Below are 27,955 nucleotides of genomic sequence, written 5' to 3' on the forward strand. Positions count from 1 at the left end.
TTGGATTACTTCAGGGATAGTCAGCATGGCTAACAGCTAGGGGTGAAGGGAGCTGTAGTCCCAAACATATTTAAGATGGCGCATTGGCTACCTCTGAACTAGTGTAATGCATTTTATAAATGACTGCCCTTAAAAGTTATTTGGGAACTGCAGATGGTTCAGAACATAGCAGTGTAATGGTTAACCAGTAAGTGCTAGCTTTATTGTGTTTCATCAATGCTACAAAATCTGCATAGGCAGATAGGCAGTTTGTTTCTAGTCACAGTTGAAGGTGCTGGTTCTGGCCTGTAAAGTCAGAAATGGCTTGGGACTAGGATACAAGAATGACAGCTATGAGCATGCACAGTCTTTAAGAACTGCCTCAGAAATCCGTCTTAGGGTGTCTACTCTTTTATAGTTGATAATTACTGTTTTCTAATTGTGAACTGCTTTCATAAGTCCATAGAGGAAAAGCACATAGAATTACAACGATAACAGATCAGTAATAATTTATGGTTAATAAAATAATGGAAATGGAACTATGTTAAAAATAAGTAAACTATGACAGCAGTGGGGAATCTCTAGCCTACAGGCCTATAATTAAGCCCAGCAGGTTTCCCCAAGCCATGCCAACCTGCCACACACCTCATATTATATCTGATGTCTGGTGCGGGCAGGTAAAGGTGTGGCTGCAAATGAACAATCAAGAGTTCTTAATTGTTCCTTGGCAAGTAGGGCTCACTGACAACACCAGTCAGCTGACTGGTTTCTGAGAGAACCCTCTTCAGAGTTCTTAGTGATTGACAGATTGATGGACATTTCTCCCCCTATAATACATTGGCAGCAGTCTGAAGCAAGATGTTTCAGGTAAAAAGCCATTCTTAGTGTCTCCCGCAAGAGGACCCTAGAGTGGTATTTTTAACTTTACAACACAATTCTATATGTACATACTCAGAAGTAAGTATCATTTTGTTCAGCGGAGCTTACTCCCAGGTAAGTAGTACAGGACTTCCGCCTTAAATCTTACAAAATTTATTTGTATGTAGATTAAACAATAAGTGGGAAGTTTAATTTTAAAATTAGTACATTCTTTGCATTAGGGAGAATCTTCAGAGGAAGATGGTGAGAAAGAAGATGATGAAGAGAAAGATGGGGGGAAATCAGATGTTGTCGATAAAAAAAGGATACGTATCGGTAGCCCTCAGAACCCACTACAAGATGGTGCTGTTAAAAAGGGTACAAAACTCAAATTTTCTTTATCCATATCACCGATTAATGTTAATATCATTTTGGAATTTCATTTCGGTCACTCGCATATTTAAAATCTGAAATACAATGACTTGTTGCAAGCATTGGTCTCAGTCTGCCCTCTGACAGCCTTTACCTGTGTACCTGTCTACTTCTAACCCCGTGGTTCCCAATGTGGGGCACAAGCCCCATGGGGGACAATTTGGAAGCTTGTTTAGACCAAGTTCATGGCCTTTTAGGCTTCCTCCACGTGAATAGGAGTTCACATTTTGAATAATAAGAATTATATGTCACGGGGGGGGGGGTGCATCAGGATTTTAGAGATGCTTAGGTGGGGCATGGCAAAAAAAAGGTTGGGAAACACTGCTCTAATTTGTCCAGGGGATGGATTTGTCTGTCAGTTTCTTCCACCTTGAGTTGTTCTTGTAGAACTCAGCAGGAAGGAGAATGGGAACACAATAAGAATTAGTTGACTGCTTTCAATTGAGTTTAGTTCCACCGACTGTTGGTCGACCTGTCCATTGCCCAACCAGCTAATGCTACTATAACAGCATGATCCTATGCATGTTCTCCTCTAAGACAATGCACTCCAGCTCAACCATCTTGGTCAGCTCAAAGTGTTCCAGCATCAAAATAAGGATATCTAGACATGGTGACACTCTCCAAATGTCTTTGGCATATGTATTTTATCCTAAAATGCTCTGACCACCCCCCTTGTCTATCATATGGCCATGCACTCTCAATGTTCACCCACTTAGATCATAAACATTTCCCTACTCATCCCTGATTTGTTCTGAACCAGGTGTTGCTTCTTTCCTGTCTTTCCTGCTTCAATCCATTTAAAAATTGCTCTGCCTTCTTTTTAATTTTAAGTCTTAACTGTCTGGTTCCATCCTGGTTCAAGTGGAGTTTTCTCCTTTTGGGCAGACCCAGTTTGTCCCAAAATTTCCTCTGGTGCTAAACAAATCCAAAACCCTTTCTGCTATCTCATCTGCATGGTTCACTAGTTATAGCCCATTTTGGACAAATATAACTTGCCATGGTACTCCAATCTCTGGTGACTTCCAGATTGCATTATCCCAATGTATTCTATGTGAGGCTGCCCTTGAATCTACTCAGAAGCTTCAAAATGCAGCAGTCAGATTACTGTCTGGGGTTCCCTTTAGAACTCATATAACCCCAGTTTTAAAGGAGCAGTATTGGTTGCCAGTTTGTTTCCAGACCCAATTAAAGGTACTCATATTAGTTTTTAAAGTTGCTTAGGCCGCAAATATCAGAAAGAGTGTTACAGTGCAGTTAAACTGAGACTTTGATTAAATGAATACTAGTATTTTCTCTAGCCAAGCAAATGCTCAACTCAGCTTTGCTGCTTTGTCTCTTGCTGTGATGATTTGTCAGCTGGGGCTGCCCTCTTGCTTGTGGCGGAAAATTTCTTTTATAGAGAAAAATCAGTTGATCTTTTATTTTGTAGCTGCATTGACATTTGGAATGTATGAAGAAGAGGAAGAGGAAGAATCTTCATGGACTTCAAAGGTAGGCTACTTTTCACTACTGACGAGGCTTTCAAAGAAACATTGCTCTTTTGAGCCTCTTCTTGATTTCCTTATATATTATCCCATATGGGGATTGAACTTGCAATCTTGAAATTATCAGCACCACACTCTAACCAACTCAGTACGTTCTATACTTTACATACTTACCAAATCATACTGCATATATGTGAGGGAACAGGTCATAGGTAAGCTTTGGAAGTGTAACATTGAATAGCAGAATATGCTTTTTTTTAAAAAAATTATTAAAGTTTTCTTGGTTTACAAAGGTATGCGCAATGTCTCTCTTTTTCAAGTTACATTTTCCATAGGTCAGTTTCATTTGTTGAGACATGGTAGATGAGTTGCAACCAATGTATCATGGAGAAGCTGCGATACTGAGGTCACCAGTAATGGTCCTAGGAAATGTTTGGCTGCAAGCATTTGACCCTGCTTGAGTGAATTTTATTGTGTGAGAACAATGGGAGATATGTTAATTTCTATATGTAGTATCCGGCATTCAGTCACGAACTTGCTTTACACCATTAAAATTACTGGTCCAGCAAACTTCCCACAGTGGAAGAGGGTATCCTACACTGAGTTGGTCGTCTCACATGAATCTAATTACTTCAGTTAATCATCATAGCTAACGGTCCAATTCAGATGTTTCGTCTTTCTTTTTTGGATTATCTTTGTTGCAGCCAAAGTCTGATAAAGCTAACTTCAAACATGATGCTGATCCTCAGAGGGCAGAAAGCAAAGAAAAGCAAAAATCAGGTAATGCATTTTATGATAAATTATTTGGAGGAAAATACACATTTTGTTTAATACAGTCATACCTCGGGTTACAGACGCTTCAGGTTGCGCGTTTTCGGGTTGCGTACCGCATCGAACTCGGAAGTACTGGAACGGGTTACTTCCGGCGCGTGCGCAGAATTGTGACCCGCGCGTGCTCATACGCAGCGCTGCGGGTTGCGAACGTGCCTCCCGTACAGATGACGTTCGCAACCCGGGCGTCCACTGTATCATTTTCAGCTGACGTACTTTGTATTTTTTCTTCTTTCAGATTTAATGGAAGAACTTGGACTAGACGCTGCAGATGATCTTGAAGGTTCTTAGTTATTTTTATTTGTGTCATGCCCTGAAAAGACAACAATAAACTATCCTATGCTTCTGAATAAAGAACTTAAGGCCACCATATATTAGCTTAGTCTCTCTCAGGGCAGGTGTCAGGATCAGGTCAGCAATAATTCACAAGGTATCAATGAATGAACTCTTTATTCAAAGAAACAAAACAGCTCAGGCCTGGTGAGCACAGGAATTCTTCCCAGCAGGTCTTGCCCTGATGAGGCAGTTGCAAGGATTGAAGGCCCCTGCCTCAAGCAATCTGAGGCTCCTTTGTCTTGCCTGTCTTTGTTCTGCCTGCTTCATACCTCTCTAGTTCTGGGAGACCAGGGAGGAGGAGAGCTGGTCATAGCGGGAGACTCCCTGGCTTTTTCAGCATCCTGCTTCATCTCTGCCTCTTGCCCCCCCCCCCCCAGCCCGCTTCTGCTTCTGGACTGTTCTCTGTCACGGACTCTTCCTGCTCACTAAACCATGTTACCTGTTCAGCTTCTGACACCTCCTCCTCTTCCTCTGACCACTCATTGTTGTCCCACCAACAAGCCCTAGGCTCTAAGCCTTCTTCTCTTGCGGGTTCCCTAGCTGGTTCCTTTCACCACTCCTCTGCATCCAGCGGGTCCATGACACACTGTCAAAAATAAGAGAGAGATTCCCACCATTAAGTTCTTGAGAAAAGGCAGGCAATGTGGACTTGGTACATTCTATGCTTCCATATACAAATGTTTCTCTTGTGAGAGGCATGAGCAAGTATTGTAAACAAGATCCTTGCATAGAGGGCTACCACTGAAATTCCTGAAGGAGAGCTGTGGTCATCTATTTTGCAGAGATGAGTATTTCAACTCTACGGAGCTTTCCTTTGTTCATAATAAGCCATAGATCTTTCTATCCATAAATTGAAAACATATTAGGTAATTTTGTCTGTTTTCTAGAAAAAGTAAATGTTTCATGGCGTTTACTTAAATGCATTTTGAACTTTCTAAAACTATTCTGACTTTATCAGATACATCTGACTGGGATTCTACCAGTAATTCATTGAGGACTGTTCCTTATGCTAAACCGTTGAGCTCTCTGATGCAAGATGATGCATCTCCACTACAGTTAACTAAAAATACTGGTGTTGCTGGGAGAGCAGAAGAGTTATCTGATGTTCGAACAAGAATTGCTTCAAAAGGTAGTTGGTTTCATTCTTTGCAATATTAAGATCTGCTTATATACCAAAGAGCAGAGAAAATGCCTTACAATTCTATTCACAACTAATTTGATATTTAGTGGGCCCACTTAACAGAGTTGTGGATAGGTTTGAAACTGGGTTAGATGTTTTAGTTAGTTCTGGTTCTAATCTATGTTGAATAATTAATTTTAGTGCGAGTTGGTATTTAGAGGGACGTCCTAACCACATTTTCCTCCCATTTTTTGGATTACTGCTGGAAATATTCTGTCAGTTCTGAGTGCCCTTGAATGTTATCTGATTACTTGCATTGGAAGTCTGAATACTTCTCAGTTTAGTATAGCTAACTTGTTAGGTTTTTTTTATTAAAAAAAACCAACCATCAGAAGTGTTTATACTATCTGGGTTTTCTGTGGAGTACAGTGAAACATAGAAATTATAATACACATTTTCATGTAATATTTTACAGATCAATGTAATGAAAAAGAAGGCATGAAAGAATTAGAAAAAGATGAGAACAAGGTAAGTACTTGAAAACAGTACACAAGTACAAATGAAAACATTTGAATACTGAAACTGAATATTGTTTCTTATGTGACTGCAATAATCCTTAAGATTATTATTTTTTAGTTTTTCAGTGATTTTGAAGGTAAACTGATGAATTTGATACCTTCATCATCTCTGCTTCCAAACTATATGTTTTTTTCTACTTGTTAATTTCAGCCAGATTTCTCATCACTGCCCATTCTCTATTTCTAGAACTGTATTGTGTTTATTTGAATGGGAACTCCCTTAAGGCTCTTGGTTTCTGTGGTCTCAACACATTTATAGATCCTTTCCTCTATGAATGAATAAATGAAAGAGGTAGGGTAAATACAATTATTTTTGAAAATATGGACTGCTGCATGTCAAATGTTGAGCAAAGGAAAGAATTAAAAGCTATGCCACTGATAGAAAAGTGTATTTAGAAAGACTTTTAGCAGCAAAATGGCAATTACTGAGGAATTCAAAATAATGGGCAGACCTTTGCAGTAGTCTAGCAAATCAATGTATCATTCTTTCACATGGAATTACTTGGGCGTATTACTTCCTGGGGTCATTGAAAACCACAGCCCCACCAAGAGAGATTCCCCAGCCTACATTTTACCACAGAAGCACTTAAACATACAGTGTCAAAATTTCTCCAGTAATATTCAAGTATCTTGTAGTTTCGCAAGGCAGGAAGATACGTATTTAGAATAGATACTGAGCACCCTCCAGTGATAGCAAGAAAAAAATTACAGCTCCAATGAATTTCAGTACCCCTTCCTCCTTTGGGAGCCAGATCCAAAAGTGGAGATGTCTTAACCCTCTGTGGACCTGTCTTTGGATCATAACGGTTCTTATTTGTTGTGCGTATTTGCCTTTCTATCCTTCCCTTTGTTGACCACGTGGGAAGTCATTCGAGTCCGCGGTTTGTCTGGTTCCCTTCGCCCGCTGTTCTGCCCAACACTTTGTTGTTCTCCCGATCATTCCCATTTCTTTTCTCTTTGTTTCTTCCTGTCTTCAGTGTTTCATCCACTTGTTCGTTTCCTCCTTGTGTTCTCCCCTTGTTTGAGGTTTTTATATCATTGTTTCCTTAAGGTTTCTCCATGGGTGGGGATAGACGCTTGTTTCACGTGAGTGTTCACAGAGCTGAGCACAGTGTCTTTAAGAGCTGCATCTTGTCTGAGTTCAGCCGTTGCCTCATAATGGGGAAGGCTCTTCAAAAGTCTTGTTTTTCCCATAAACATACATTACCTGTCTGCTTCTTCGGAAGCTGCACCAGCCCTTCAGCCACAACTAATGCAGTCATTGTTTTCCATTGTTTTGCAAGTGGCTATGTGTGGCTTGCACAGATTCCCTGTGATAACCACCAGTGCCAGTCCATGCAAGTGGTGACAGTTGCTGAAGTGGGAAGTGTAACAATGGTGTGTGAGGCCTCAGCTTGGGAAGAAGTTGTGACCTGTTGAGTATTCCTATCTATCTGAATACATTAGATTTGCTGAGTTCTAATGGTTTTGAGAGCCGTGAATTCTCAAAAGATTCACAGCTCTTCTCCAGCTTCCTCAGTTATTCTTGCTACACAATAATTGAAAATCTGTACAGGGAATACTTAATATTAGTACTTTGATTTTTTATTTTACTTTATAAATCTCTCCAAAGTGATGAGTTTAGTAAATTACACACACACACACACAGGTGCACGAAAGGAAGAAATATATTTCATTTATTATGATGCTGCAGTCCCAACATTTTTGTTAAAAAATAAAAGGCCAACATTGAATTCCTTCTTGTAATATTTGTAGCATAATTATTGGTTATCATTTGCTAATTCTTCTTTGTCCATACTTGCTTGCATAAGGATATAAATATAATAGGCACATCCAACTCTATAGAGAAACCACCACCTGAAAATCAGACTGAGAAGGCAGAAATTGCATTTACTTGTGATGAAAAGAAAACGGAAGCAGCTGTTTACAATGCAGAATCAAACAATAAATACAATCATTTGTATTCAACACTCTGGGAAGAAAGATATGAAAAAATGTGGGTTGCTAGTGAAAAAAGGGAAGTCAAAACACATTTTAAGAGCATTACAGCAGAACTAAAGCAGATGTTCGGTGAAGTTAATGGAAATGAGAAAATATGCAATACTACTGAGGAAGGAATATCGCAAGATGGCTTCAGTGGTGCATTAGAGGGTACGAAAGAATCACCATCACCTCATCTGTCTAAAGGTACCATTGGTATACATGGAAAGAGTGGTGGAGAGTCAAACTCTGTGATCACTGAAATGGAATTCAGTACTGAAAACACAATTTTATATCCCCAAAATTCCATTTCTCAGAAGCCTCTTTTTAAACTGTGTAAGAATGAAAATCAGAATATTGAGCAGCATTGGAACACATATGATGAGGCATTGTCCAATAATACAGGAGTTACAAAAGTGAATCTAGGTGAAGAAAGGAGTGACAATACAGTTGAACACTTGGAAAGAAATAAGAGTGGAAAGACTTCAGCTCCAATAACAAGTCCCAATTATTCACCATTGCATACTTGTAAAGACAGTGTTTCAGATGCAAATTTTAAGACTGCAGGTATCAAACAACCGATCATGATGGACGATTCAAACTTACATTTTGATGTAGCAAATGAAACAAGTAGAAAAACTCTACATCGTTTTAAGACTGTTGTAAGCAGTTGTAAAGATACCAATACTGAGATTGGAAATAAAGTGAGAAACTCTGAACAATGCTTCCATCAAGCATCAAAAAAAGAACTGGATAAAGAATTGGAACGTGATGTCGCAAGGTTTAAAAATGAGGTAGGAATGCTGCAGATAGTGTTCCTGGCTTTGGAGAACGAAAAAGCCCAACTGCAAAAAGAGGTAGAGGTGTACCTGCTGCTTTTCATTCTTTGATCTTTCTTGCACTTCAACCATCCTGTTCATTTTAGCTCTTCAGCATTTATCGGAAAGCCCTCTTTCTAAGCTTCACACAATTATTCTTAAGCGGATCACGAAGGAAGAGATACATGCTTTCATTCCATTAGACGATGATTTTAACAGTTAATTCACCAATTTGTTTTTATCATGTATTTTTTTGTTTTTTTGTATTTCTATGCTGTGAACCACCTTGAGATCTACGAATCAAGGGCAGTTTACAAATTTAATAAATAAATGAATAAATAAATTTAATAGTTGGCTATACTAACATGAAAAGGCTGTAAATAGGTGCAATGGCCTAACAAATTCACTGCACCCATTTTAAGCAGGGTAAGAATTTGGGCCAAAATGTGAAAGTGGCTTCTGAACAGGGTATTGATCAATATTTCCATTTACTGTCATTCTTGCTTGGCACTCTTCGCTTTTGCTGTGTGAAATGTTACTCTTGTAAGATTCATTTTCCTCATTTATAGTATTGTTGGTCACTTTTCCAAATAATATTTTATCTGCTTTCACTTAAATATTGTGTGTTTTTTTCTGTCACTAATACATGTATTCTTTCATTACTACCTGTTATTCAATACAAATTCTTATTAACTTGCAAGCTTAGTAGTGAGTGTTTTCTTTTCAAGGGTGAAATGGTTGTTTTCCTGGAGTGTTAAGGGGGGGAAAGAACAATTAAAAATTCTTGGCTTTCTACTTGCATTCTGACAAATATATTGACTTGTTTGTTTTAGGTTGAAGAGGAAAAAAGAAAGCAGAAATGGGAGGAAGTGGAGGTCGTTGGAAAAAAAGAAACTGCAAATGTTGGAAAAAAACTGGCTATGAATATTGAACAAAGGGATCTAAAGCCCTCAGAAAATGAAGGTGAAATGATGGAAGAAAGTCAATTAATGAGCAAAATTTCCTCAGTAGAAAGAAAGGGATTACTTACAGTAACTTTTAAGAAGTGAGTATGAATAATAATATACACAACTGTACTCATATGAATGTACTGAATGAGTTTGCACAAGGAGATAAGTAACTATACAACCATCTGATGTAGACTATATTTCTCCTTCCTGGACATGTGAGAGCATAGTTCATCATTTTGAATTGAAATAGTCATACTGTTGTAGTTAGTAGCATTTAGTTCTAATTTTCCTCAAAGAGTCCCAAAAATCATCTGCCAATAATTTTTCCATCTTTAAGTATGTTATGGTTTCATTTTTGTCACTGTATAATTTTTTTTGTTTTGCTACAGGTGCATTTGTTTTAACCCAGTGCATATTATTTAAGGTAGCGTGGGTTACAATAGTTTGCTGTAGCTTCTTAAATACTATATTTTTTCTGCATTTGAGGGAAAATCCTATTGCCAAGGTGAAGGATGTAGAAAAAACTGAAAATAAAAAATGGATTTCAAAGCAGAAAACCAGCCAGGAGATTATTGAAAATCTACATGAACTTCATGATGACAGCAGTTTAAGTGAAGCATCTTTGGAAGAAGAGAGGTACTAAAAGCCATAATGTTGTTTGTTTACAGGGGTCAGCAAACTTTTTCAGCAGGGGGCCAGTCCACTGTCCCTCGGACCTTGTGGGGGGTCGGACTAATTTTTTTAATTTTTTTTTGGGTGGGGGGAGAACGAATTCCTATGCCCCACAAATAACCCAGAGATGCATTTTAAATAAAAGGACACATTCTACTCATATAAAAACACGCTGATTCCCGGTCTGTCCATGGGCCGGATTGAGAAGGTGATTGGGCTGGATCTGGCCCCTGGGCCTAGGTTTGCCTACCCATGGTTTAGAACATTAGAATCATAGAATTGTAGAGGGTCATCTAGTCCAACCCCCTGCAATCCAGGATATCAACGTGGGACATGAACCCACAACTCTGAAATCAAGAGTATTAAGCTCTACAGACCGAGCTTATCCCACCATTGAATGCATGTTACTTGTTTGGTGGGTGTAAAAAGCTTTGTTATTTGGAATAATGGCAGTGATATATTTAGCCAAGTATTGCATCTCCAGATTTACCAGAGCCTTCCAAGTTCTCCTGAAGAAGCCTTTGCTTTGTGTTCATGCTGCCATTTTGCATTTGGTTTAATTTTGAATTTGCCAGGGCTATGCATCAGTTCTCTGTGTAACCTGAATTATCAGGTGATTCAGGATCTGTCCTTATATTTTTGAATCTGTGCCTCTAACAAAGTGTCTCAAAGCCTCACAGAGACTCCATAAGATTCCAAGTGTCTCTGTAGTCTCAACTCAAACGCCTCATTATTTCAGGAAGCTGACTCAGGAAATACCCAGAGCTTAAGAGGTGTGGGGATCATTTGTTTAGACCAGTATTCAACAAACTTGGGTACCAGCTTTTGTTGGACTACAATTCCCATCATCCCAGACCACTGTTCCTGTTAGCTAGGAATAATGGGAGTTGAATTCCAACAACAGCAGGGGCCCCAGGTATGAGAAACACTGGTTTAGACACACAGGTCTAACTTTTAATCACGGTTAATTATTTCCCGAAAGGGACGCGGGTGGCGCTGTGGGTTAAACCACAGAGCCTAGGACTTGCTGATCAGAAGGTCGGCGGTTCGAATCCCAGCAACGGGGTGAGCTCCTGTTGCTCCGTCCCTGCTCCTGCAGTTCAAAAGCATGTCAAAGTGCAAGTAGATAAATAGGTACCGCTCTGGTGGGAAGGTAAACGGCGTTTCCATGCGCTGCTCTGGTTCGTCAGAAGCGGCTTAGTCATGCTGGCCACATGACCCGGAAGCTGTATGCCGGCCCCCTCCGCCAATAAAGCGAGATGAGCGCCACAACCCCAGAGTCGGCCACCTAATTATTTACCTAATTATTTCCCAGGGCACTCCAATCACAGTGATTTGTTGTGGGACAATTAAAAGCTGTGTTTTTACTGAGGATCTATGTCTGCCCCTATGCAAGTCAATAGGGACATCTCAGTTGTATTCCCACAAACTCAGGGAGGGGGTGTTTAGCAGCCTCCTCCCCTTTTTACCACTACTACCCTGAGCCATTAGAGTAGCAGGATCATTGTGTGTAAGAGGGTGATATTTCCTCTACCCTAATTTCTTGGAGTTCCATACTCACACCTTGCCCCTATGCTTCCTATTGTACCCACCAAAAAACAGTCAAGGGGATGACCATGTCTGCAAATTATATCTGGTTCTGATAGAAAAATGAAAAAGTTACAATTAAATACAATATTTCAATTAAAACATCAAACTTTAAAAGTGCCTTGCACACACCCTCACACTGGGTTTATCTGCCTAAAATTTGACAGGCTTCTGCACTTTGTTGGGGCTGCTACAGGGGCTGCTAATTTCATCCACTTAAGTTAAAATACAGTGGTGCCCCGCAAGACGAATGCCTCGCAAGACGGAAAACCCGCTAGACGAAAGGGTTTTCCGTTTTGGAGGTGCTTCGCAAAACGAATTTCCTATGGGCTTGCTTCGCAAGACGAAAATGTATTGCGAGTTCCTGCAGGGTTCCCCCCCCCCTTTTTCCCCAAGCCGCTAAGCCGCTTATCAGCTGATCCGCTAAGCCGCTTAACAGCTGATCGCTAAGCCGCTTATCAGCTGATCCGCTAAGCCGCTTAACAGCTGATCCGTTAAGCCGCTTATCAGCTGATCCACTAAGCTGCTTAACAGCTGATCCACTAAGCCGCTTATCAGCTGATCCACTAAGCCGCTTATCAGCTGATCCGCTAAGCCGCTAATAGCGCTAAGCCGCTAAGCCGCTAATGGGCTTGCTTCGCAAGACGAAAAACCCGCAAGACAAAGAGACTCGCGGAACGGATTCTTTTCGTCTTGCGAGGCACCACTGTATATGTACTGTTTTTAGATTCCTCATTATAGTGAATGATGGGGAAACAGTTTAGTTTTTAACAGATCTAATGTAGTTCCAGATAAAGAGCCTAATTAGAAACACACAAAGTGGCTCCAAAACAGACTGAGTTGCTGCCCAAAGATACAGATACAAAATTTGTGTACGTTTTTAAAGTTAAAAGTAGTTTACTTGCAACACTTTCATACTGAAAAGTGTTATGTTTGTTTTCTAGACATCAAGCCCGAAGTGTGCATGAAACAAAAAAGGTACTGTAAAATAGAATGTCAAAATTTTACCTTAACTTGTAAACATTTGTACAGAACTATAAGTGGCAAGGGTATTTTCACCAATTTTTGAGGAAGAAAGAGTGGCCACACTCATGACATGCTGTGCAAAAGCAGGAATGAGTTATAGCAAGCCTTGGATGTGGATGTGTGAAGAGATCTCTGCGTGGGAACAATCTGCACTTGGTGGTTGCTAGCAAAATAACTTGCAGTTAGACACTCATAATCTGCCACTTTCAGGAAGTCAGTTTAATGATTCAGTCAGACCAATGGAACTTTTTATGACTTCTTTTAATACAGAACTGGATATGAGCTGTAATAAAGTTGTGAATGAAGGGCAAATTATGCCAATATTCTGGTCATGGCTATATAGGACTGTTAAAGGAATTGGGAGAGAAGAAGTGTGGATACCAGCACCTGGAGAGTTAGAAATCAGCAGCACTATTAGGAAAGCTAAGAGCTGTTTGAAAGTTGTTAAGTAGGCAAGTTCTCAGCTAGCCTTCCGCCTAGGGAAAGCCAGCTAATGACAATATAGGTGTACCGCTATTATGCAACTAATGCTTTGGCATAAAATCCAGAGACTGTTTGGAAGTGGGTGAGCTGACAGAGAATGTGGCACAGGGGCATCTGATGTGGTGCCCTCCATGTGTTATTAGCCTACAACTCCCATCAGCCTCAAACAGCATAGCAAATGGTCAGTTTCAATGGGAGTTGTAATCCAATATTTGGAAGGCAGCATGTTGGCTACCCTGGATGTAGCGCAAAGATGGGTTTGTGTAACAAGCTAAACCCTGGTTTGCTTGCATATTGGACATCAGGCCATTGTTTAGGACCAAACTGTAGATCTGTTCGCATGTGGACAAGAGGGGAGGATCATGGCACCAAGGTCAAGGACAGTCATGCTTCTCAAGTGTTCTATAGTGAAATAACCAGCATGTGAACTGATCATGGTTTGATTTGACTGAATTGTGCTGAACTGAGCTATTGCTGTATTCTTGAAACACTATTTATGGCCTAATAGTTAAAAAGAAATGGGTTGATTTGTTACGATGTTTTACTCTATTTGATTATGTATTTATTACTTATAGATCTATAGAGCAATGGGAGTTGCCAATGATTTTGATGACTTAACTCCGTCTTCAGATACACCTACAGACGATATTGAGTTACCTACTTCATTCTATAGAGAAGTTATGATGTTGATAGAAAAACTTAGTTTGGATAGTAAAGGTAAGCACAGTGCTATTGTTACCCATAATATTCAGAACAAAATAAATTTAACACCCAACAGTGTCAACCTGCTTGCACAACTTTTGCTCTTGTAAACAAGACTTCCTCTCCCTCTATTTTACCCTGTATGCCCCTAAAATCTAATTGGCAGGGTAAGGGTGGGGCCATCTGAATATGTTTGTATGTCCTCCTCTGGGTGATTTGCAGTAGATCTACAAGGCTTTTTAACTCCTGGCAATAGCAGCAGCAACAAAGCAACCACTCATCAGGGAATTTGGACCAAACAACTAGCAGTATGTTGATGACATTCAGCTCTGTCTCTCCCTTCTATAAGTATTAGAAGAGGCAGTGCAGGTCCTGAATTACTGCCTGGAGACAGTAATGTGGATCAATAAGTTGAACCTTAATCCAAACAAGACTGTGGTCCTGTGGGTGGGTAATTCCTATGTCTGAGATTTGGTGGAACAGCTTGTTCTGGACAAGGCTGCACTGCCCTTGAAGGAGCAGGGAGTGTTCCTATAGCCATCATTGTCACTTGAGGCCCAGAGTCTTGGAAGCGCAAGTGCATTTACAATGCATGTGCAGCACAGCCCTCAACACTGCGGTGAATTCAGAACCCTAAACTTACCAGGAATTCCTTATGTGAATCACACCTCAAGAGTACAATTAATGTGTGTGTTTTTTCCAAGCACATTTTTCCAGGGTTTTGACATAAAGCTATACATCACTCACTTTTTCTTGTTGCTATGAATTAAAATTTTGAACAAGTAAGTTAATACTACACTGTTTCCCCCAAAGCAGATTCTGTGAGTCTCCTGAAAATTCAAAATATATGTCATGAATATGAAAGTTTAATTGAACGTGAAAGAGGATGTTCTATTCATCTTCGAGGAAAAGTAAAAAAAATTGAGAATGAGAAAAAAGAGCAACAGAGAATACTGGAAGAAATGACAGAAATGAAATCTACACTGGATCATAAAAAAGTTGAATGGGAAAGTACTATCAGCAGTCTCAAGTAAGCTGTCATAAAAATTTTCAATTCTGATAATCTAAAAAAAATTAAAATGGAATCAGTTTTATTAGATACTTCTGCTGTAAAAAGCTGGAGACTTCCTAGGATGGAGTCAGCATTGTTAAGCTAAGGTTTGATTAGAGTAGCCTGTTCTTAAAGTGGAACAACATACAGAAATGGCATCACTTGATTTCTGCACATTGTCACATTTCCACAGGGACCTATGTGCTTAAGTCCAAAATGTGTAGGCCGAATGTTGCCATCAGTGTGCATATGTTTTATTACTTAGCTTCTGTTTTTGTGTTGTAAACTGCCCTGATCTATGGATGAAGGACTGTAAACAAATTTAATAAATAAAAATACTACAATTTTAACCTAACATTAAATGCCTGCCTCTGTATTCATACACGTCTTTTAAAATGGTTATTTGCCAGATTTTCTTTGAAACAAGAAGAAGAAAAGAGGACAAGTGCTGAAAGGTTGTACGAGGAAAACCAAGAACAGTTAAGGAAGAAAGAGGAGCAGTACTATAAACAAACAGAAGAAAAACAACAACTTGAGTTAATGCTGAGAAGTCTGGAAATGGAATTTAGAACACTGAAAAACCACTTGAAACAGGTTAGATTAATTTGGAAACATTGAACTGTGGAGTTGGAAAGAACCCAAAGGTGTTTTTTTAGTGCAAACCATTGCAATGCAGGAATCGCAGCTAAAGGCAATGGAGAAATAAAGTAAAAATGCCTTTGAAGGTACTGAAAACTTTTTTGACAGCTTGGATTTGTAGTAAGCATTTGTCTGAGACAACAAATTAACTATTGTACTCTCATGTTATATTTGGTTGTTTACAAAGAATATGAACAGAAACTGTTTTTTGTGGTAGGAATTTCTTACTCATATTCCATTACCTCTGAGTCTAACAAAAATTGGTTTACAGGGTGATCCTAATTAAGTTTACTCATGAGGAAGTCCCATTTATTTCAATAATATTTACTTTGGGCTAAATATAGTTAGAACTACTTTCTTAGAAACAGGCATTATTTCTGAACATTAAATTTGGCCTGGGATCAGTGCTTGAAATACAGCTCACCATCACCACCAATCTTTTGTGGTGCATCTCCTTAGCTCCTGTGTTAGAAAGCTCCAGAGATGACTTAATTTGCCTTCATACTTCTATTCAGGGACCTCCCATGTCTCCCTACCTTAAGCTACCTTACTGTGCTGGCTGGTATCAAACCATCTATCCTGTGATTCATTCATGCAGATCCCAGGCAAGATCTCACTTTAACTAGTTGCTTGCTTGCCTGTCCTCGCTCGGGGTTTTGTCAGCTGATTCCAGACACACACTCAGAATTCTGGCTATCTTAGAATCTAGGTACGTTTTCTGGTCAAGGCAAGTGGGAACAGCTTTGCTACCTTGGGCTATGTCGGAATCCAAAATAACCCAGACTCCAGAAACAGCACATTATTGGACTCCTCCCTGTCTTTTCTTCCTTAATTCCTTGCTGCAATTTAACTCTGGGGCTGGCACACAGAAGGGGTGCTTTCTGTCTTGTTGAGGTGGAACTTGCAGGTCTAGGGGCAGATGGTGAACTTTTACTGCCGAGGAAATGCATAGCCCTAGCCAGCTTCTTTGTGAAGATCTAGATTGGATAAAATCAGTGTACAGATTTCTGAGAGAAGTTATGTAGAGTTGAAGGGGTGTTGAGAATACATTCCCATGCAAAACAAGGCAAACCCATGTGAATATTATTTTGTCCACAGTGGGAACACAGACTAGCTCAGAGAGGTTGCTGGCCAAAGGGATCTTGACTAATGAAAGAAATAATTCACTGTGCATCACTGAGAAGCTGTAGCAGATGATTCTGTTTCGGGAAGGTTTTCTGTTTGGTGAGCCCAGCATAGGAGGGAGGGCTGAACAGAGATTGTCTCTCCCTTTCTGGAGAACTAGTGAGTGCAAAAAAATGAAGATTTTTCAGATCTATGCTTTGTTTTGTAACAGGTGTCAATAAATAATGCTCATGAGAAAATAGACCTAGTTATTCTATTTCATCAATAGGAATAGGGATTGTGTCTTATGAGGACCAATAAGAGACAGTGAAATTGGAAGTCAGGCAGGAGGTGGAGCTTATGGGTCCACTTCATGAGCATTATGGACCCCTTTACTCCCCCACTTCATAATTCAAGTGTTGACTGGAAAGCTGGCCAATTATTGTCAGTTGGCTACCCAAGTTGATTTTTCTCTTATTTGATTATGCTATTACTCCATTTAGCCAAGAACATTGACCTACCTTTTTAAAATGTCGAACTATTCCAGGTACTGAGCAAAATAGGAATGGGCTCCACATTCATATCTGGGGTTAAGCTAATGTATTCTAAACCTACTGTCTCAATATATGTAAACAAAGTTCCGCTAGAAACCTTTAGGTTAAAAAGAGTGCTTGCTAGGACTGCCCATTCTCTCCCTTATTATTTAATCTATTTATCTAACTCTTGGGTGAAATCATCCAACCCAAATTTAGGAGTAACTATCTAAAATTAATTTTCTATGCAGAAGATAAAGTATTACAATGATTGCCAACCGTTTTGGGGCTTAAAGGTAAAAGGACCTCTGACCATTAGGTCCAGTCTTGACCGACTCTGGGGTTGTGGCACTCATCTCGCTTTATTGGCCAAGGGAGCCAGTGTACAGCTTCCAGGTCATGTGGCCAGCATGACTAAGCCGCTTCTGGGGAACCAGAGCAGCGCACGGAAATGCCGTTTACCTTCCCGCTGTAGCAGTACCTATTTATCTACTTGCACTTTGACGTGCTTTTGAACTGCTAGGTTGGCAGGAGCAGGGACCGAGCAATGGGAGCTCACCCCGCCGTGGGGATTTGAACCGCCGACCTTATGATCAGCAAGTCCTAGGCTCTGTGGTTTAACCCACAGCGCCACCCGCGTCCCGTTTTGGGGCTTAGGGGGACATTTGTGATTTTGGGAAGATGCTGAAGGGACCAGTCAGAAAATGACCTAATACTAAATTGCTGCCATTTCCAGAAGAGCAGAAAAGGAACATACAATGTTTCAAGTGTGGGAAAATCTGTTTGTTTTATTTTAAATAGAAATGCAGAATCTTTACCCAGGTGGCCTATGTGCTAGCTTACTCATACTGATGGTGGGCAGTTCAAGACCGCTGCTCACCCTTCTTCTGATTTAAAAAGAATCACCTTGGACTGGACAACCCTTTAAATAGGAGACACTTTCAAATAGAGAACTGTCCACTTTAAATAAGAGACATGTATAAGCGGTGTACATGTCTACTTAGAAATAAATGAGAAATACATTTTGAATAAGGTTTACCCTCTGGTAGGTGTGCATTCGTCAAAGAGAGTGTAAGCTGAGCAGTCAGTGTACACAACAACCAGCCCATGGTCAAAATTCTAAATAGTATATGCAGTCTTACTACTTTAGCTTCTGTTAAAGGCATGAATGAAAAAATGTGACTTCAAAAGGTCCAGAAAGGCTGCCTAAGGCCTATTTTATGACAAAGTTTGATCTCCTAAATACCAACCTGATAGAATACCAAATACCATCCTGATAGATATAAATATTAAATCCCCTAATTTAGGTAAAAGTAATAACTGATAATCAGTAAGCATGTTTTGCTTAATTAATTCTTACGATTTCTGTTGCATTTAACTTAAATGTTTTAGGGAGCAAAAGGAAAATAGACTTTTAAAAAGTTTAGTGACCTCATAATTAACCAGATAGGCTATGTGTTTTGTGATGTCAGCTGAAGCTCAGAAGGAGAAATGGCTATGTCAGTTCTGTAATAGACAGCTTTACAGTGCTCACTCATATTTTAATGTTTACACTGTTTAAAACAGTATGCATTCTCCTCGTTTGAGTTCAGTTTTAAAGATTTTTGCCCCTTTCCGTTTCCTTTTGATACTGAAGAAGCAGCATACTTAAGGACTTTTTTGTTATTCCTTATTTGCTTGATACCTTGAGTCTGAATTTCCTTTCACAAATAGTTTCATGCTTCTAGGTGGTATGTTAAACTGAACAAAATGTTTTAGTAGAGTGAGAAAATGCAAAATACTTAGATGACATCGAAAATGTTTGGTCATCTGCCAAATCTGATTACTGAAAATTGGTCATTACCAGCATCCAGAACATGTAGAAGTATTTTTATCTAGTGCCTATAAAGGCTGGGGTAAGCTACCAGCTGTATTCTGATTTTAATAGAATGAAGAAAATTGACCAACCTAATCATGAGTGGATTTCCTCATTTTCTAGTTATCCTCGGGGCAACTCTAGCACTTACCTATTGGGCAGGAAATTTACATCTGGTAGATATCAAGGAAGCTTGGTTCCTAGTCTTTCCTTTTCTATTCCTCCTGTGAGAGAAAGCATTTTAGAGAGGATCAATTCCTCATCAAATGCATTAGATTTGAGTTTCAAGGAAACGCCTCAGGCAATGCAAGACCTTGTGAATGCTGTTCGACAAATGGTAAGCTTGTTCAGAAATATGAGAAACTCAAAATTAATATGCAAGCTCTAGGTTTTTTCACAGCTTACGTATTTTGAAAAAAAGGTAACATGTACTTTCTGTTCTTACAACAATAGTATGTACTTTGAACTCCTTTCTTATCAAATAAAAGAAGATGCTTCAAAAAATTTAAATGAATACTCTTTGGAAAATATGAGAAATTGAGAATTTCACCTTAATTTCTGTTAATCCCAGAAACAGAATAAATGCATGGAAAAACAATTATTATGTATAACATTCAGTGCAGTGACTTCTGTTTTTACTAAAGGTTTTCACTTTTAGTGTCTTTTTTAAGGACAGCTGTGTTCTGAATTCAAATGTGTGTTTTTTAAAAAAATGTATATCGTTCTTTTAGATATCTTTAAATGCATTTTTGTAGATTGAAGAAGAACGCAATGAAGCCCAGCAACAGCTGTCACAAGAAAAGTCTGCCAGAGCTCTGCAAGAGGGTATTTTAAATACTCACCTCTGGAGGCAGAAGGAATTAGAGGAAGAGTTGAAAAAAACAGCAGCTATACAGTCAGAGGTATCCATTTTATCAAATCCTTAAAAGTGTAAGAGAGTTAAGCACAAATATTTTTCCAAGACGCACTAGCACAGAACACTTCCATAAACTTAGGTAAAGACTGGACCATTAGATCCAGTCGTGACCGACTCTGGGGTTGTGGCGCTCATCTCGCTTTATTGGCCGAGGGAGCCGGCATACAGCTTCTGGGTCATGTGGCCAGCACATGGTGAACCAGAGCAGCGCACAGAAACGCCGTTTACCTTCCCGCCAGAGCGGTACCTTTTTTTTTTTTTTTAAATAATTTTTATTAATTTTCCAAACATGTATTAAAAACAGACAACAAAACAAAACAAAACATACACACAAATAAACATGTGTAATTTCATAAACTCATTTTCCTTCACCTTGTTTCCCGGACTTCCCCATACCTCCCTTTTTCTGCATCCTTATTTTTCCCTTTTATCAGCAACCCTCCATTTAATTAATTAATTCATCTTCATTGTAATTCCCTTAAATTTATGATATACAGCTGCAATTCTCTGTTTCTTAACACCATAGCATCTCAGCACTCCTCAATATTACAACAGTTTTTAAGGTATATTTTAAATTTCTTCCAATCTTCTTCCACTGTCTCACTCCCCTGGTCACGGATTCTGCCGGTCATCTCTGCCATTCCCATGTAGTCGATCACCTTCGCTTGCCATTCTTCCAGAGTAGGTAGCTGCTGCGTCTTCCAATACTTTGCCAAAAGAATTCTTGCTGCTGTGGTAGCATACATAAAGAAAGTTCTGTCCTTCCTTGGCACCAATTGGTCCACCATGCCCAGGAGAAAAGCCTCTGGTTTTTTAGAAAATGTCCATTTAAGGACCTTTTTAATTTCATTATAGATCATTTCCCAGTAGGCTTTAATCTTCGGGCAGGTCCACCAAAGGTGATAGAAAGTACCTTCAGTCTCATTACATTTCCAACATTTATTATTGGGCAAATGGTAAATTTTTGCAAGTTTGACTGGGGTCATATACCATCTATAGATCATTTTCATTATGTTTTCTCTTAAAGCATTACAAGCCGTAAATCTAACACCTGTGTTCCATAGCCTTTCCCAGTCATCAAACATAATGTCATGACCTATGTCTTGTGCCCATTTAATCATAGAGCGGTACCTATTTATCTACTTGCACTTTGACGTGCTTTCGAACTGCTAGGTTGGCAGGAGCAGGGACCGAGCAACGGGAGCTCACCCCGTTGCAGGGATTTGAACTGCCAACCTTCTGATCGGCAAGTCCTAGGCTCTGTGGTTTAACCCACAGCGGGACAGTAAATTTTTGCTTTGAGTTCACTTTTACTACACTGGGATTTCTTGCAGCAAATTTCTAAAGTGTGAGTATGCATTCTTGCACTCCTAGATATACTCTATTGGCCTGAATATAAGCCGCACCTGTAAAATTGGGAGGGAGGGGAGAGAGAAAATACCCAAATATAAGCCGCTCCATTCCTTGCTGCTCCTGGATGCATACTGGGCGATGGGGGGAGCCGCGCTGCATTGCCGACGGCCTTTCCCCTTCTTTGCTCTCTCCCTGGCCTTGGGGGAGAGGATGGGGGAGTATGCGTGGGACAGACGCTGCTTTGCCACGCTCCCGGCTGTATACTGTAAGGTCACAAATATAAGGCACATTTTAACTTTTCACAGTCAGAATTTGGGGAAAACGTAGGCTTATATTCAGGTCAAAATGGTATGTCAAAGGGCTCACTGTGTTCTAGTTACGGTTTCTTGGTACGTTTAAAGTCCTTCATTTGTCACACTTTCATGTGGATTGTATTGTTTGTGCATAAGCTTTAGTTAAACATGATTAATATCTGTACACAAGGTATTTCCAGGTGTACAATAGGCGATGGGGATTGGGGGATTGGGAAGCAATTCGAAGAGGTTCAGATTTCAGAGAGGTCTCTCCTGCACCAATGTGCAGATCAGATTATGGCCTGCTTCTGGAATTTGCACTCCACCAAATTATTTTAGTCTTTCTTCTTCCTCTTTCTTTAACAAGCACTGCATAGGAAAGAAAACATGGACCTGTAAGGGGAGCCATGTTTCTTTCCATATGCTGTTCTTGAAGGTGGCTGTTATCACCAGTTCTCTCAAAGTAATTGCAGCCCCATTTACATCTTGCATGGCAACAACTATGCTTCCTGTCTGTTCCAGCTGGTAGATATCAAAGATGTCAGCTGCCCTGTGGCTTCCTGTTTGTGGAATGCCCTCCCCAGGGAGGCTTGCCTGGTGTCATCATTACATATCTTTAGGTGCCAGGCAAAGGTATTCCTCTTCTCCCAGGACTTTAGCTATTTAAAGCTAGTGGGGGTATTGTTTTGTTTGTTATTATGCTATTTATTTTTTGTGGTTTTATCCTGTAATCTGCCCTGTGATCCTCAAATGAAGGGTGGTATATAAATCAAATAAATAAGTATATAGATCCATGATAATGATGAGGAAAATAAAAGAATTTTGGAAGATTTTTTAATTAACTTTACCTTATGTTTATAAATCATTCAGATGACTGATAATCATGCCCAAGAAAAGGAACTGTTAAATAAAAATCGAGTGCTCGAAGATGAACTAACGGTGTTAAGATTAGAGCTTGAACACATAAGGGTCAAGCACCAGGAAGAGGAAACTAGATATTTGGAAGAAAATGAAGCTTTGAAAGAAAAAATAGAAGAACTTAAAAAGGAGCTGAAAGTAAATGAAGAAACTTTGACTCAAACAATTTTTCAGTACAATGGACAAATAAATTTATCAAAAACAGAAGTTGCAATCCTAACATCCAAATTAGAACATTTTAAAGAAAATAAAGAAAGATTGGAGGGAGAACTTGACTCAGTTCGTTCCCGCTCGACTTCTGCTGCTCAGGAACTTGAACGATGCCAGATATTGAAAAATGATCTTGAACGAACACTGCAACGAGAGTGCGATGAATGGCTTCGCGTGAAAGAGAAACTGAACCATGATCTGTGTCATCTACGAGAAACAAACAATGGCATGTCTGAGCAATTAAGAAAAGCTGAAAGTAAAGCTAATAGTCTCGAACACGAACTTCATCAGGTAACACATAGTCTTAGAGAAAAAAGCATGCAATTAGAAAGCGTTCAAAGGGATTTAAATCAGGCACACTCTCTAGTGAAGGAACTTGAGAATACACGGCAAGTTGACAAGGAGCAAATGAACAAATATGTGGTAAAACAGGAATCTATGCAGGAACGATTAGCGCAGCTCCAGAGTGAAAATCTTCTACTCCGGCAACAATTTGAAGATTTTCAAAACAAGGGTATTATCAAAGAAAAAGTAGTGAGTGATGTTCAAGATCGATTCAATGATATTTTCAATAAACTCAGAGCTGATACTGAAAAACAAGTGCAGATGAAGGAAGAGGTAAATAAGGAATTAATTGCAAAATGCAATAATTTGAAGGAGGAAGTCTTGAAATATGAAGCAGAAAAAGCAGATAGAGAGGTAAGTGTGATATATTCAATCAGTGCATCTCTAAACATTAAAATACAAGTGATGCAATTCTCTTAGCCACTAGCAAAAGTGTGATTGCATTAACAAATCTCTATTTACACCTAGCAGTACTATGGTTTGATATAGAGAATTTTTCTGCAATTGTCTTCTGAATGAGCCTTATCCTCAGATGTTAAAATTGCACACCATATAATACTGTTGGCTATACTACAAAGGGGAACTGCATTTACAACCAGTTTGTGTATTTAAAACACTTGGAGAAGTCCCTTTTTAAATCTTTACATTCAGAATAAATAGGAATGAGTGCTAGCTAGAAGCAATCGGCATGCGCTGTCCGAAATTTCAGTTGCTATTTAGTCTGAAAGAAAATCTATTGCCAGGTGCAAGAGTTTTGTATGAATCATGACTTGAGAACTAAAGTGGGGCTATTTCAGAGAGATTCATGGCTTCTTGGCTTCAAAGCAGGATCTTGCTGAATCACCCTGAACTAAAACAGAACCCTCTAAAGCACTTAGGGGTACTTTGGAGATTTTATGAAACACTGCAGATAGTATTCTGCAAAAATTTCTCTATAAGCTATAGGCATAATTTAAATCACTTTTTCTTTTCTTAGGGTACAATAAGGCAACTTAAACAAGAACTTGCAGATTCTCTTAAAAAACAGTCCATGTCAGAAGCTTCACTGGAAGTTTCTACACGTTATCGTATTGACCTAGAAGAAGATAAGCAACATCTTCAAAAGGAGATAGACAGGATGAAATTCAAGGTATGATTAAAATAGTTTATTAAATGTTGACTAATGTCTTCAGCCCATTATTCGCTTTTTAAAATCCTCATTTTGAGGCAGAATAGTGGCATGTATAGGGACGCGGGTGGCGCTGTGGGTTAAAGCCTCAGCGCCTAGGACTTGCTGATCGAAAGGTCGGCGGTTTGAATCCCCGCGGCAGGGTGCGCTCCCGTCGTTCGGTCCCAGCGCCTGCCAACCTAGCAGTTCGAAAGCACCTTCAGATGCAAGTAGATAAATAGGGACCGCTTACCAGCGGGAAGGTAAACGGCGTTCCGTGTGCTGCGCTGGCTCGCCAGATGCAGCTTGTCACGCTGGCCACGTGACCCGGAAGTGTCTTCGGACAGCGCTGGCCCCCGGCCTCTTAAGTGAGATGGGCGCACAACCCCAGAGTCTGTCAAGACTGGCCCGTACGGGCAGGGGTACCTTTACCTTTACCTTATAGTGGCATGTATGAATGGAGGTGGATTTAATTTCAACAATGTTTGTACCTTTATATAACCATTCTCGCTTGAAATAGAGATTCAAAAGGGTTGTGCCATAGAAATGAAGAGACTAGATTTCATTTCATTCCATCTGGTGTAGGTATTTTAAAGTTGATCTGTATAGCCAGGGGAGACATAGAGGAGCTGCAAACCTCTTGGTTCTCCTGGAGCTTCCAAGGGCATCCTCTTGGCATATCTGTCAGAATTGGAGATTGGGGGCACCACTTAGTGACTTTGGTAGACCTGACATGCAGAATTAATAAATAATTGCTGCTAGTGGCTTCAGAGACGAAATTGCCTTCTTTCTCTCACTTCATAGCAACTTTGTTCTAGTTCTATAGTCAACTGGAAACATGATTATCATATTACCAAGCCCCTTTAGCCAATCATGTTCTGTTGCGGTTTCTTTGTTTTTACAGTTGCAGGAGTCAGAAGAGCAACATCTTCAGTCTGAAAGACATATTCATGAATTTAAAAATACTTTGAGTGACAAGGAACAAAAATTACAAGATCTGGTGGTAGAGTTAACAGGAACAATTAATTCTAAAAAACAATTAGAAGACCATATACAGAGGTAAAATATACTGCCACTGTGTGGACATTGTATTTTAAGCATGTGTTGAAATGAAGAGCTGCTATGTATCAAATGATAATGTTATCAAATAGCAGTGTTTACTGAATTGTATTTGCTGTGGAAATTTACACTCAAATGTATATAGAATATATATATATTTATTATGTGTTGTCTTGAGACTTTGGTTTTTATTTATTTATTCCCTTTAAGTCTTGAAATAGAAAATGCCAGACTAGAAGCAACAGCTGCTCAACAAGCTGGTCGAATTGAGATACTTCAAAAGGACCTGCAGAATAGTGTCTCTGTAAGTCATCAGTAGGATTGGGAAAGGAGAGGGTGATGGGTAGGAAGATTGTTTCTAGATGATTCCAGCAACTGTCAGTTTATTATTATTATTATAAATTAAATTTATTAGTCACTTTATCTTGCCCAGGGCAACCCAAAGCAACTTAAAAAGACAGAAAGGAAAAACTCCACATAGATACATTGAAACCAAGGGAGAAAAGAAATACATTATAAAAATCCTAAAAGGCCCCACATAGTTAAAGGCCAAAGGCCTGGTAATAGAGGAAAGCTTTTGCCTGGCACCTAAAGATATATATATTGGTGGTGGTAGGCGGGCCTTCCTGGGGAGAGCATTCCACAAACAGTAATCTGTTACAAATTATGTAGGAGCAAAGGAATGTTATGAGAGCATTCAAATATCTGTTAATATTTTAGGTCACCTTCAAAAACTTTAATCAGGTTAATTCAATGTTATTGAAATGAATGTAGTAGCTTCAAGATATCTGGAGAGAACTATTTCAGTTTAGCTTAATAATTTAATTTTTGGTTTCTTTTTTTTCTTTTTCTTTTTTGAAAAAATAGATTCACAGTCGTCTTGAGGAATTGATAAATGGTTTACAAAGAGCAAAAGTCAATTTAGAGGAGCAACTAAAGCAACAGGTGCGGTAAAGATTTCTAATGTGCTGATGATTTGTCTGTGAGTATACATGCTCATAGGATAGAAGTGAAATATGGGGGGGGGGTTCTGTTTTAAAATTATGAAAATTAGCATGCAGAGTACCTTGTGACTATCCCAAGGTGAGGGATAAATGTTGATCCTTGCACAGTCAAAATGGCACCACTTACACACAAGAGGAAGATATATCAGCAGGCTTGGGGGAACCATGAGATTTCTAAAAGAACTTAAAAAAGCAAAATCTTAAGAAAGCAGAAAGACAGTAACCCTAAACAGAAAAAAAGATGTGTCAGGTATGAAATAACTTAGAAGAATAAAGGAAAGGAGCACATCTGTCCTTTCTCAAGTAGGGCAGGTTTCCTCTTCTGGACTACCTCCCCACTTGAGAAGGGAAAGCTTTAAAGGCACAGATGGAGTCAACTGATAGCTGACCCAAGTTGTGCTTTCATGGGCTCAAAGATGCTCAACTGGGGATGTGGAGAAGGAAAGTGATTATTCAGGTGACTCTCAACTTCCATGGGGGTTATGTTCCGGGGATAGCGCGTAAAGCCAAAATCACATATAGTCAACATTCATTGGGTTCAAAGGCAAGTGGGATTGCCAAAGTCTTTTTTCCCAGACACCAACACCCTTTCTACCCCCTTTTAAATTATATATATATTTTGCTAAGTGCATACAGCTCAATGGGCATAAGCTAAATGTGTGTAAGTTGCAGTCAGTGTCTTCTACATAGAATTCAAACAGGGAAAGTTTAAATGTGACAGAAATCACTGGTGAATAATAAAACTAGCTTTCAGCTGGTAGATTGAAGGCAAAGGGTGATAGCCAACCTTAATCATGCACAAAGCAGGCCCACTGAAATCAATGAATCAAGTTAATTGATTTTAATGGGTCTCCTCTGAGTTTGATTTTGTTGAATAGCACCTCAAGTCTTTAAATATTTATTCCGAAGATTAAACAGAATTTGGTTCATAAGGCTGAAACTAATGCTTTATTTCTTACTCCATCATCATCATAATTAAATAATAATGATGATTACATATAATTTTTATGTATAATTTTAATAATAATTTATATTTAAAATGTATGTAGCAAATTACTCTTCTCAGTTGTGATGCAAAAAGGACTGATACAATTGTTTAAGTGGATTTCAATACCTGTTTTTGAGGGAAACTACAATTAGTGGTAACCACAGTTTGCCTAATTCAAGCATTGTAGCAAATGGTAGCACAGCATTGGAGGAGGAGTATATGTACCAAGGGCTGGTGGGGGTGTGGAAATTAAGAAGTGAGCAAGCAAGCCTGTGGTTTCTGCCACTATCGCCAAATTATGGCTTGGTAGTTGGCTCTGTGACAACCTAATGGAGTCTATATTTTTATATAAATGCCTGGATGGCTTTTTCTGTGATAGTTCTCCATCAAAACACATTCTGATTGCTCCATAGGTCCAGAAGCAAACCATATTTTCAGCAACAGCACAAGATACTCAAAGTATGTGGGAAGAAGAAGTAAAGTCAAAATCAAAACTTGAAGCTCGCCTTTCTGAGCTTGAGAAGGAAAAGACAGAGCTAATGGCTCAGGTGAGTCCAGCATGAATGCAGTTAAGCCTGTGTCAAACTGTTCTGTGTTTCTTTACACTCAGAGTAAACATTAGGTACCTCCCAAGTAATTTTATTTAGTTATTTATTAAATTTCATCCAATTACAATTAAAAATAATAATACTCCCCAAAAAGTT

At 39.3% G+C, this 27,955-nt stretch overlaps 1 protein-coding gene across 13 annotated transcripts in view; it reads left to right on the plus strand.

Moving 5' to 3' along the window:
• ANKRD26 (ankyrin repeat domain 26) overlaps positions 1–27,955 on the plus strand; it is a 58,451-nt gene that overhangs the window by 13,283 nt on the left and 17,213 nt on the right. For 9 of the 13 annotated variants that reach the window (XR_013394568.1, XR_013394569.1, XR_003708458.2 and 6 more), the window contains 20 exons: positions 1,080–1,215; positions 2,699–2,760; positions 3,458–3,533; positions 3,823–3,867; positions 4,879–5,049; positions 5,516–5,568; positions 7,430–8,455; positions 9,250–9,461; positions 9,853–10,002; positions 12,570–12,603; positions 13,710–13,851; positions 14,650–14,866; positions 15,298–15,481; positions 19,774–19,920; positions 22,451–23,407; positions 24,030–24,182; positions 25,105–25,259; positions 25,470–25,563; positions 26,127–26,204; positions 27,665–27,799. Coding sequence is in view for 10 of the 13 variants with exons in the window: in XM_028745500.2 (XP_028601333.2) it covers positions 1,080–1,215; positions 2,699–2,760; positions 3,458–3,533; positions 3,823–3,867; positions 4,879–5,049; positions 5,516–5,568; positions 7,430–8,455; positions 9,250–9,461; positions 9,853–10,002; positions 12,570–12,603; positions 13,710–13,851; positions 14,650–14,866; positions 15,298–15,481; positions 19,774–19,920; positions 22,451–23,407; positions 24,030–24,182; positions 25,105–25,259; positions 25,470–25,563; positions 26,127–26,204; positions 27,665–27,799 (4,227 nt within the window). In the remaining 3 variants the exon portion in view is untranslated. The remainder of the gene's footprint in view (positions 1–1,079; positions 1,216–2,698; positions 2,761–3,457; positions 3,534–3,822; positions 3,868–4,878; positions 5,050–5,515; positions 5,569–7,429; positions 8,456–9,249; positions 9,462–9,852; positions 10,003–12,569; positions 12,604–13,709; positions 13,852–14,649; positions 14,867–15,297; positions 15,482–19,773; positions 19,921–22,450; positions 23,408–24,029; positions 24,183–25,104; positions 25,260–25,469; positions 25,564–26,126; positions 26,205–27,664; positions 27,800–27,955) is intronic. The other 4 variants (XM_028745501.2, XM_028745495.2, XM_028745498.2 and 1 more) reach the window with 4 other exon arrangements.

The sequence above is a fragment of the Podarcis muralis genome, chromosome 10, assembly GCF_964188315.1.
Source record: "Podarcis muralis chromosome 10, rPodMur119.hap1.1, whole genome shotgun sequence".
Taxonomy (NCBI): Eukaryota; Metazoa; Chordata; class Lepidosauria; order Squamata; family Lacertidae; genus Podarcis; species Podarcis muralis.